At 35.1% G+C, this 12,292-nt stretch overlaps 1 protein-coding gene across 15 annotated transcripts in view; it reads right to left on the bottom strand.

Annotated features, from left to right (window-relative positions):
• LOC144438647 (pericentriolar material 1 protein-like) overlaps window positions 1-12,008 on the bottom strand; it is a 109,324-nt gene extending 97,316 nt beyond the window's left edge. For 14 of the 15 annotated variants that reach the window (XM_078127771.1, XM_078127781.1, XM_078127783.1 and 11 more), the window contains exons 1-5: window positions 11,891-12,008; window positions 4,732-4,876; window positions 3,879-4,130; window positions 3,245-3,358; window positions 932-973 (exon numbers count right to left, since the gene is read on the bottom strand). In XM_078127771.1, the coding sequence (XP_077983897.1) occupies window positions 932-973; window positions 3,245-3,358; window positions 3,879-4,130; window positions 4,732-4,869 (546 nt within the window). In that variant the 5' untranslated portion in view covers window positions 4,870-4,876; window positions 11,891-12,008. The remainder of the gene's footprint in view (window positions 1-931; window positions 974-3,244; window positions 3,359-3,878; window positions 4,131-4,731; window positions 4,877-11,890) is intronic. The other variant, XM_078127774.1, reaches the window with a different exon arrangement.
• Between the last annotated feature and the right edge of the window lie 284 nt (window positions 12,009-12,292).

Below are 12,292 nucleotides of genomic sequence, written 5' to 3'. Positions count from 1 at the left end.
ACTCAGTTCTACATTTGATGTCAGACTCAGTTCTATATATGATGTCATAGACTCAGTTCTACATTTGATGTCATAGACTCAGTTCTACATTTGATGTCATAGACTCAGTTCTACATTTGATGTCATAGACTCAGTTCTACATTTGATGTCATAGACTCAGTTCTATATATGATGTCATAGACTCAGTTCTACATTTGATGTCATAGACTCAGTTCTATATATGATGTCATAGACTCAGTTCTACATTTGATGTCATAGAGTCAGTTCTACATTTGATGTCATAGACTCAGTTCTACATTTGATGTCATAGACTCAGTTCTATATTTGATGTCATAGACTCAGTTCTACATTTGATGTCATAGACTCAGTTCTATATATGATGTCATAGACTCAGTTCTACATTTGATGTCATAGACTCAGTTCTACATTTGATGTCATAGACTCAGTTCTACATTTGATGTCATAGACTCAGTTCTATATTTGATGTCATAGACTCAGTTCTACATTTGATGTCATAGACACAGTTCTACATTTGATGTCATAGACTCAGTTCTACATTTGATGTCATAGACTCAGTTCTATATTTGATGTCATAGACTCAGTTCTACATTTGATGTCATAGACTCAGTTCTACATTTGATGTCATAGACTCAGTTCTACATTTGATGACATAGACTCAGTTCTATATTTGATGTCATAGACTCAGTTCTACATTTGATGTCATAGACACAGTTCTACATTTGATGTCATAGACTCAGTTCTACATTTGATGTCATAGACTCAGTTCTACATTTGATGTCATAGACTCAGTTCTACATTTGATGACATAGACTCAGTTCTATATATGATGTCATAGACACAGTTCTACATTTGATGACATAAACTCAGTTCTACATTTGATGGAATATTCACACATACTGAAACTACTCACCCTTATTTGCATCAACCTTGCAACTATCTGGTTCCTGTCAGGCTGTCAACACATGAATTAATATTAACATCAATATTTAAAACTGATATATCAAATATTAAATAGTTTCATTAAAGATACATAAATACTGAAGTAGCACTGATTTCACATAATGACCATAATGTCTACTTTTATCCAACTCAAATCAGCCTGGGAATACTTTACACAGTGTTCTGCCAAGGTTTCCAACAAGTGGGGACAAAGGCCCCTTGGTTGCAAAAAGTGGGGTCATTTGACAGGGAGTGGGGTGAATTATTTATTGTTTATGGAATTATATATATATTACCTCAGACCACTATAGATAATAGAGATACCATGGTCTGAGATATTCCATTACACATAGATTATTACCTAACTTCATAAAACAATTCCATTCATAATAACAGTTCCCAGTAAGCTATTTTTTGAAAATTGTACACTACACATTACACCTTCGTTAGAAAAAGAAGGCAATAAAAATTATGTAATTTTAAGTCATTTCTACAGAGTATATTATATGTTGTTTAGAAAGATTGAACAGCCAGCTACTAGTCACAAATTTTAATCTGAATATCAATGAATAGCCGTGCTCAAATTCATAATTCCTTTTCTCAGACAAGGATAAAGAACAACTTCAAAATTAGTGAACATATGATTGAATAAAAACTTTGAGAAATCTTAATCTTGTAACCACTTGTTTCATTTTTACAACTGTTACATTGCCGTGTTTATCATTCCCTCTTCAAATTCATGACAAGTTTTAAAAAAAAAAACATTTTGAAGAAAATAAACTCCTGACTTTAAAAAGTACCAAATGTGAACGAAAAACTTACAAATAATACAGTCAAACAAAATTTAAAATAGTTTATTTTTATTAATTACCATCACTGGCTGTGTAACATGATTTGGTCCTGCTATATCAAATGACAGTATTAGTTACAATGTACATATTGTAAACTTGATAGGAAAGCTGACATTAGGTGTCCTTGAAACTCTGAAATCTTGAACTAAAACTATCAACAACGTCAACGTTAGGATGCATGATGCTTTGTAATACCACTGTTATTATTTTCTGATTTGCACAACAAGTTCATTCGTCATGTCTGACCGGGCGCACATGCATCGGCCGTCTCTAGTGGCTGCCAGTGATCACTCATTGATTCAGTGCCCAACATTCACATGTGTCACTGTCAACATCATGCAACACAATCCCCTAACGCACCTTTGTCGGAATCAAAATACACATGTACTCAGTTTGTTAACCTCATTTTTAACAACCTGTCCCATAAAATTTGGTTTACTAAGGCTTATGTGACAGATAGATGTTCCGATTTCCCGTAGCAAGTTCAGTGTTTCGCACACGTCAGTGAGTAGGTCAGAGGTCGCGACAGTGACGGTAGACAAAACATGGGAAGAGAGACGTCCATTTCGGCGTCTCATCTGACTCGACTCCCTCTAATGTTTCAATTGAAGATTATGTTTATCAAAGTTGATCTTTTTGTTGCATATTAATGCATTTTTGTGCATGTTAACAATAGAACTGCGCGTCGTCACTGTATCTTATATGATGTCAACAGAACTGTCGCTTACGGAGTCAGTATACTTTTTGTGGTAGGGCCTGTTCCTGGACTTACGTGTCTGCCCTACAATAAATGCGCCAAAATGACGCAAGGTGTGACAATTATTGCGTCATTTGTAATTTTAGGGGGCCAATGTCGCAAGGCCGTGGCCTCGGCAGAACACTGCTTTACACGTATGAATCATCAAACAATCACTTTCTATTCATTTGTGATACTGTTCAGGATTTCTAGTAGACTGACTTGAATATTTCATTATCTTGCATCTACATTAACAACATACAATGTATTACATGTTAAGTGAACTATAAATAATTAATGACTATACACCAATTAAAAATAAACAAATTAAACATTCAACTTCCAGCCAATAATTACAGATTTTGCAAAAGTTAAGGATAATTAGTTGCTAACACATGGAATACCACATCTAAATCATTCAGTAACCAATCTAATATCCTGCCAATAATTACAGATTTTGCAAAAGTTAGGGATAATTAGTTGGTAACACATGGAATACCACATCTAAATCATTCAGTAACCAATCTAATATCCAGCCAATAATTACAGATTTTGCAAAAGTTAGGGATAATTAGTTGGTAACACATGGAATACCACATCTAAATCATTCAGTAACCAATCTAATATCCAGCCAATAATTACAGATTTTGCAAAAGTTTGGGAATAAAAAAAGTGATAAGTGGTAGCTAATACATACCACATCTAGATCATTCAGTAAATTACTTTCCTGTAGTAATGGCATTGCTCTTGGTCTCCTCACATCTCTTTCATTGTTAGCTGCTGCTTGGGCTCCCTCAGCATCTGTACTTTGCTATTAGAATTAAACAAAAATACAAAAAGTTTATAATTCAGATAAAGAGCTTTGAAAACATTCACAGAAACTAGTTAGTTTATCATTATACCAGCCTACTTTCATACTGTACTTACTAGATAACACTGATTCATGTTTGTATTGTGCACTATTTCACAAATAGTAGTATAATTCCAGTACAGTGTCACAATAGTGATGCCAATATTTACATCTGTCTACAACAGAAATGTATACAGTACAACAGAACAAAAACATTATACTTCTTATTAAAAAAGCCCATGGCTAACCTAGCCATGGGCTTTTTTAATAAGAAGTATAATGTCCAAAGGCTAAATTCTTGACTGTTAGCAAATTATTTTATGAATATACAACCTTCTTCAAATCAAGTCCATATAAAAGATAATGGCTGTGGCAGGATTAGGGTGCATTTTTTGGGTAACTTGAGTCAAAGTTCCATTTGACTTGAACACAACTTCGAGAGTGTATTTATCTTGCAAGTTGATACATAACTGAAACTCACACTTACATCATCAGTTTCACTAAATGTAAGTCTCTGTTTGAGAGATTCCATTGCAGAACGTTCAGCTGGAGTTGTTCCAGTAGTAAACTGTGTTCTTGGATATGTAGCTGGTGTATGGTGACGTAGTGTACTACTTTGTGGAGGAGACTCAGCAGTAAGTGGGACTTCTCTGTCCCTGTCTCGGTTTCCTTCTTTCTTTTTCTTTTCTCTCTTGAGCTGATTGGCAAAGGTAGTACTTGGACGCCAGTCGGCCTGAAATGAAATATCAAGATACATGTACTTGTAAGGATTTGTATATATGCAAAACAGTTGACTTACAACAATTAGACTCAAAGACAAATTAAAGAAAAGAACTCTTCTTTCTTGAGCTTATATTTTGTTCTGTTTTTTCTCACCAACAATTATAATCTGATGAACATCAATAAGGATTGTCAACTAGGATACATCAAAATATGAATGCTAAAAAATTGAAGTGACTGCATGATCACCTTTGTAATTCACTTCATTTCCCATTCTACCAAGCTGTTCAATATTTTAGGTTAATCTGCCCATGCGTGTACTTATGCTTCTAGACAACTTATTCATATTTTGAATTGCTTGAAATTCCTGCACCAATACTGTACATTGTCCAACAAAGTGTACATGTACATCTTACACCTTGCCTTCATTGTTTTACATGAAATATTTCATCAAAGTAAACAGCAACACAACCAACTAAATGTTTCACTTACTAAATCAATAAAGAGATTGTATGACTAGAATACAAATCAGTTTATGCTACATATGAACTTTACTACTATTGCTAGAAGCAAAATGTCATGTCAACACGTGGGGGCTAAAATTGACAGATTACCAAGTTATTGAGTCTGTCATCAAACAAATCATTCCAGTTGAGTAGTTGGTCTTCATCAACTGGGTTGGCCCTTGACCTTGAATGATGCCTGGGTTCTGATGAACTTCCCTTTGATGTCCTGGTCACACCTGAAGCCATAGTACCACTGAAATAGACAAAACCAAAATTGACAAAATACTAGTAAGTCAGCAACATGTTTGCCCAAAGACTTGGCTACATTTGTATCTGCACGGGTTTAATTAACTTCTTCATCAACAGGTTGTAAAAAAAATGTCAGCAAGTTATTGCATTGACTGAAGGTCAATGCTGTTGATGGCCTTAGCCACCATGTACATGTACAAAAAAGTACATGGTGGAAGCATTTTCAATCACCAAGTTCAATAGTGCGCTATACATGTAACGTGTTGTGTACATACTGTGTAAGCTTATTTGCTACACGTACGCCGTAAGCCTTCATGTACACCGTTGACAAATATATACGAAGGCTAAAAGTCTTCATACATTTTTAGACAACAAATGCCCCATTTTGGTCCTAGAGTTCAGTATTGAACAGTTCTAAATTATCAAGATGGCTTGGGAAATCACGACATGCAACACGTGTCAGCCATGTCTATATTTGAGTTCTTAGCGATGAACATGTTGTTGAATTCATAGTCCAAATTTGTAAAGTAAAACAACATAGTACATTGTGTCTCCAAATTTTAATTTAAATATACAAATACACAGCTGATTTGTAATTTATAGAATAAAATCCAAGACAATTAAAAAACACTGCAAATGACTATAAAGTTGCCTATCTAGCCATGTTGTTATCTTTGCAATATCTGCATAAATTTTTTGAATGTGCGTTCACTTGTCTATGATTCACTGATGTCTATCTTTGCAATATACGTGATGATGTAGCTGTGATCATTTGGCTGTTGCTATGGGCGTTTTGAAGAAAATCTGCAGAATAACACTTCTAAGTTCTAGAAACATTCACCAAGTTACAGTCTCATTAACCAAGTACTTTTTGAGATTTTAGTTTTTTACCAAAATTCACAATTTGTTACATCTAATACAAAGTCTGCCATAGAAATCGGAGTTGTATGCATATCACTGATGAAATCATTATAAGCTTAATATTCATTTACACACCCCCAGGTGCATCCCCATTAAATTTTCAGGGAAATCTGCTCAGTAGTTTTGGAATTAAAGATTTTTGACCAAAAAGACACACTTTTAGCCTTAATTTGCATATCACCAATGGAAGCACCATGTTATGAATAATTCTTAATCTAAAAACCGATCTGCCATGTAGTTTTTGAGTTTAAGTTTTTTGACCAAAAATCATATTTTTTTACCCAAATCACACATCGGTGGTAAGATCATTTTGATTTGAACAATTTCCCAACTGGACACCCAAGGTAATACATCCACCAAATATCATGGCAATCAGTCTGGCGGTTTTTGACTTCAAGTTGTTTCCACACACACACACACACACAGACACTTAGCGATACATTGTACATTTGTACCTATAGCACCACTGCACCTTATCAGTGCAATTGTGCTAAAAATTCTCACCAGTTTTCAATATTTTTAGTAGATGTGGACAAATTTAGCTGACGAATTACATGTACAAATGTACACGTACAGACTAAAAATTAAACCATTGTGAACTATTAACTTACGTTACAGTCGTGTGCGTCCACTTGTGTGTTGATTCAAATGACCAGTGTTTGATCTAGGATTTGTAAAATCTGGACAATGAGGACTCTGCTTATCAAAAGGGAGCCATTCCAAAAAGCCATGAAAAATGGACCAAATTTTAGCCCATATTTAGGTATCCGAAAGCGAGAAGATAATATTAAATTGTTGATAAAGACGCATCATTTGGAAAGCAAGATATCATGTGTACCTGAATTGTGTGAATACTGGAATACCAAAATGCAAGGTGTGCTAACAGTATTAGTTGTCAGAAGTTACCAACCATACATATACTACATATCAATGGATGATGGGCTGCATGAGAACAAACAAAAGACAGGTAGGTATTTTTTTAGAATTCTTTATTGCAACAAACAATTACATTTGTGTAAAAGTTAAAGTTAAAAGTTAAATAAAATTACATTAAAGTCGTAATAGTACAACATCATCACAAAAAGTGTCAATACTGCCAGGATCAAATTTTCCTCAACTTTTAATGAAGCTTGTTTAAAACTAAAGTACTTCACTTGCACTCTTTTACAGAATTCTGGTGGTCTTTGTCATTTGCATGTATGGTTAGAGTTTTGAGGTCTTATAATTTCTGCAACCTCTCACTAATAATTAAATTGATTTTTTCTTGGTTTTCTTACAGGTACGGTAAACCTTGCCCCTCATCTTCAAAATGCAGTCAGTGCCTCATGGTCAGCCATCTCCTAAAAAGAGAGAAGTTTGACTGATTTGAAATTTTGTTGTCAATATATTTTGCCTAAATCAAACATCATGTTTATGTAAGTTAACATCAGCTTTCAACTAATTAAAAACTATTAGAACTGTCAGACTTGAGTCCCATACACCAAGCAGGACGAGGGATGATCACGATTTATAAACATCACATGGGACCCGATTGGGAAATTCAAGACGAAGGAAAATTGACAATATATAATGCGACATGAAAACACATAAGTGAGGATTACATGCAAGTAATCAGAGTTTTAATTTTCTTGGAGATGATTTTCAAATAATTGTGAACTTGTCAGTTCAAATGGATTGCACATGTTTAATGTTCATATGTTCGTAGCTCAGTTTTGCCGTGAACTTGAACACATACATGTACTCGTAATGTTACATACGTACCTGGGTAATATTACGACTCTGATTTGTTTTCTTGTCTGCTGCATGACGTTCAGATACGGGATTACGGGTTCCTAAATTACAGGTTCTTCAACTGTCTCATCTGTTGCAGTACCAAAAATCAGACTGAGTATACATTGCCGGTGTGCCATGTCAGCAATTACAACATGTACATGTTAGACATCGAGTCGATCCTCAGCTCCGCTCCGGAAACTTCCAATGAGTAATTGTCTGCACATACTCTGAAGGCTTTACCATAGTCAAATGCTGTACATATATTACCCGTCTTCCATTGTGACAACTCGCGTTATTCTCACACCAACAGACTCGCAAAGATCAGGGTTCTCAACAATTTTGAAAAATAAAGGGGCGTCCTAAGTTCCATATTTATTCGCATATCATTAGCATATTTCCAGATCATAATATTAGGAAGTGAAAAAAGTTTTCAAAATCAAAATCTCCTATTTTATCAATTCAGCAAACTAAAATGTACTGAAATGTGTTGAGATCACCAATTTCCAAACCTTTAACATAATTCACAATGTAAAAATTTCAGGAATGAGGTTGACAGTTACACAGATGATGTTACAGTAATGTTGGCAAGCATGTTTTAACACAACACATGGCATTGTTGATGTATGCACCTCGAGGCTAGCTACATGTATCACTTAGTTTTGAGTTGTTGGTTTCACCTTGTAAATGTGCATGTCATTCATAAAAATTAATTGAAAACAATTCATTTCTATTTATTTCTCTAAAATTTGATATCTTTTTAATTTTCATGAATGGAAAATGAGTTTTCATCAAAATTTGCCGGAAATATGTACATTTTAATGTGACGAATTTGGGCTAAGATATAGCCGAATACGTTCAGTGCAAATGTACGGTAACAAACATGGCTGCCACACCAGAGCTACCTCGTGGTACTACGATCGCGATTCATATCCAAACGTCATCATTTAGGACATTAATTTTACCATGGAACCAGACTGGAGTAGTTATTTCTAAAGAACATGTATAAATTTTAGTTAGGTTTTTGTTTGTATTCAAAGATACAATGCGAAAATTGTCGTGACATCGTACATCGTATGCGTTACGTATACGTGAAGGCTTGGAAATTACCGGCTTGATATAACCGGCCATAGAAACTACCAACGTACCATCTTCTACTTTATGACAGTACTACATTTACTGTTTTTGTTTGGGCTACCATTGTTATAATCAAGGCAATAAATAAGTTCATAAATGATGATAGACACAGTGTCACTGTTCACTTCCTTCACTGACGGCATTAAATAGAATCTCTTGAAGACGTTCACGCCAAAACAAAGGGGTGATGAATGCAAAAAAGGGGTGGTCCTGTAAACAGAGGGGCAGTCCATGAAAACAGAGGGGTGGTGCGCTTGTGGAGAACACTGAAGATGGATGGCTATTTAATCCTACAGCTAAACAGTTGGCAGTGCAGCCACGGCCTGGTGCTCGGCAGGGACACAGCTTTTTTCTGAGCTCAGACCGAGCACACCCACGTCAACCAGCAAATTTCTTGTGCCTGAAATGGCACATACAGAGATCAAAAGTACGCCGATTGTGATTTTTGTGCACAAATTGCGCAATGACACAGCCTAGATCAAACACTGGATGACACAACTCAAGCCTGGTGAAAAGTTAAGACAATTTATCAAATTTTAGACATTTGTTTAAAAATTGGTGACAATGTAGCAATTTCACAGCCTGGCAAGTAAGACGTACTTTATATCATATGGCCTGCAATCCCTTGAGTGGATCAAACTCTATTTCAAAACATAATAATTTCAATGTAATTTTGGAAAGTTTGTGTTGAAACTGATTTCAAGGCCAAAATATAGGACTAAGGTAAACACTGTCAATTTCAACCTGCTCTTAATTTGCATCCAGAGGGCCATAAATCACCATCTGACTGCTGTTATAGTGTTAATGAAACCCCTACATGTATATCTGGCTTGAAAATGTTGTTCTCTAAAACAGCCAGTCTGTGTTGAGTCAGAAGTCTCTAGGATGCTGATATGTTCCTCTAAATGATAAAAACTCAGATCACAGCTGTTTTCATCAATCTAGGTCTTCCATGATGTTTACAGTGATGGTATTTTATACCTTTCAAGTTTGTGACCCCAGGTCAAGGTCATCCAATCCCTATGCAACAGCTTTGACAGTGGCTCACATTAGTAAATATTCAAAAATGTCAGTGAAAGTACAAAATAACTAAACACAAAAGAAAAGAGTCTAACTTTACTAATCTACTTACATAATACACCTGACAAATACACTTGTATCAATAATAACTCAACATGTGGTTTGTGGTATGTTCACACAGCTGATGAATAATAACTCACTTGGCAATTAACACTTCCGTTCATCAACAGTCAACTAATTCCAAACCATAGAGTGTCCATGTCAAAACTTATCGGAGTTAGTAAACTATTAGTACCTGTTTCAGTATCTGTCAATTCACGCACTGGAATTGTACAGACAATACTCAATGTTTGTACACATTATAACAAGTTAAACAACACAACAAAACAGAGAGATAAAAGTACAATACCTGTACACTGCACCAATCATAGTATACTTTACAAAACACAAAATCATGTACTCAAATTTCAGATGTATTCATGACAACATTCATTGCATGGGATAATCTTATTAAGTTATGAGATGCACGGGTTTTCCCAACCAATATTATACATGGCTAATACAGTACTTTTCAATGTCTTTGCAAGATTCTAGTCTGGGCATGTACATTTCTGCTGTCTAGCTAACCAAAGTCACACTCACACCACACATACTGACATGCACACACATGTAGTGACAATGCCTTACTTTTCTCAACAAAGTTAGGGGTTCTTTATCACACTGTTCAAATCATTGATTTCTCAATGCAGATGTTTTTTGACAGGTTGAACAATCATTAATTATAGTGGCTATGACTCAGACATCTGTCTCTGTTATATGTACAAATATCAATGTCCCAAAAAGAACTGCTATTTTTTCTTTCCTTGAAGGAACAGGTTGTTCTTGGTTAATATACACATCCATTACTTTGCATTACAATAACAAGTGTACACACTGTCAATTATTCCATTGAAATTGAACACATGAAGTATCCTATTTAATAAACAATGTTTTTTGACTACCTCCAGAGAAATGTTCTACAGAACAATACAAGTATTTACATAGACAATTGTAGCTACTTACTTTCAACAATTCTAAATGGCTTACAGAAATAAAGCATATCAACTACATCAAATTATATAAAAATGCCTTGACAAGACTAGTTGTGTCTACAAAAATGAAACTACTGACAGTGAAACCTGGTTATCAACAGAATCAACAGGTCCCTTGAGAATGATATGAACAAACCATTTGGGAGACAAAGTGGAAATTCCACAGAATGTCATTCACTTTACCTATGGCTGTATTGTATTTCAAAAGTGTATGTCTGATTTTTTCATTTGGGTGTTCTGTTCCTGTGTTTGAGTTGGAACAAGTTTTAACAGGTAATGGTATGTCCAACTATGTCAGAATAGTAACACAGCAAATCACAATATGTACATTTGTATATATATAGCATACTCTATATAATATTGCACTGTGTTGGAATTTTGACTTATATAATTTGCTATCCTTCTAAAACTATTATAGGTCATTTCCTAGACATTCATTTACAACACAGGTATGCCTGATACTGTTCACATAACTGAGAGATACCACATGTGGTGTAAAACAGTTATATTTCAACAACTACATTAACTTCCCATTTACAATGACAACATCATGTATTCAGTATTCTTTGAACACTTCTCACATTGAATGCTATGGTAACGGTATTTAGAAATAAGCTATTAACCGACCAATAACATTATCACATAGATAATTATATTGGGTATTTGTGTGTACTTGCATACATTCTGAAGCAACCGATTTGACTTGTATGGTATTAAGACATAAATGCCATCGCATAGCTAGAGTGCTTGATAATATGGCATTTACTTCAACTTGTGTCACTGCAAGGTAATGGAAGAATACTTGCCCTACATTTGCATCCGATCGGAAAATACAGTTTACTGTTTAGACAGCTAGCATGCCTAGTATACCGATGTGTTTACAACATCAACGGCATCTTGTCATTTATAGAAATGCTCTCAAAGATGGCGCTAAACCCCTCACACTCGGCCACACTCGTGTGAATGCTTGGCTTCTGATACAGCCATGACAACCGAGTCACCTGTCGAGTTCAAATTTTGCGCCAAACTTACATTGACGTCCTTATAACGTTAATAATTCAAAAAAGTAATAAACATACCTATTTATGCAGGCTAATGAGTGAACTCAAAGACCTTTCCGTTCTTAAATCCTGTACAATTCCTACTGCAACTTTCTTTCTATAAAATGCATAGACACGGCAGCCATCTTGAACTACCTGGGTGCCTTGCGGAATAATAAGAAATGTCGTTACTGTTGTGAGGTTATCGACTGAAACAAAATACAAGGATTTACCAACCACAAAAATGATGTCAATATACTTGATGTGAATGAGACTATCAAAAGACAAAATTCCTGTTTTATCTACAACATTTTCCATGTATATTTATGGGATTTATGTAAAATGTGTTCTATATTTCTACATCGGAAGGATATACTTCCATAAAACTGTGCGGTGGCATGCTGGCGCGCATTTATATTGGGCTCTTTTGATTGGTTGAAT

The sequence above is a fragment of the Glandiceps talaboti genome, chromosome 8, assembly GCF_964340395.1.
Source record: "Glandiceps talaboti chromosome 8, keGlaTala1.1, whole genome shotgun sequence".
NCBI classification, from domain to species: domain Eukaryota; kingdom Metazoa; phylum Hemichordata; class Enteropneusta; family Spengelidae; genus Glandiceps; species Glandiceps talaboti.
The sequence above is the reverse complement of the archived record's forward strand: the minus strand, read 5'-3'. Positions and strand labels throughout refer to the sequence as shown.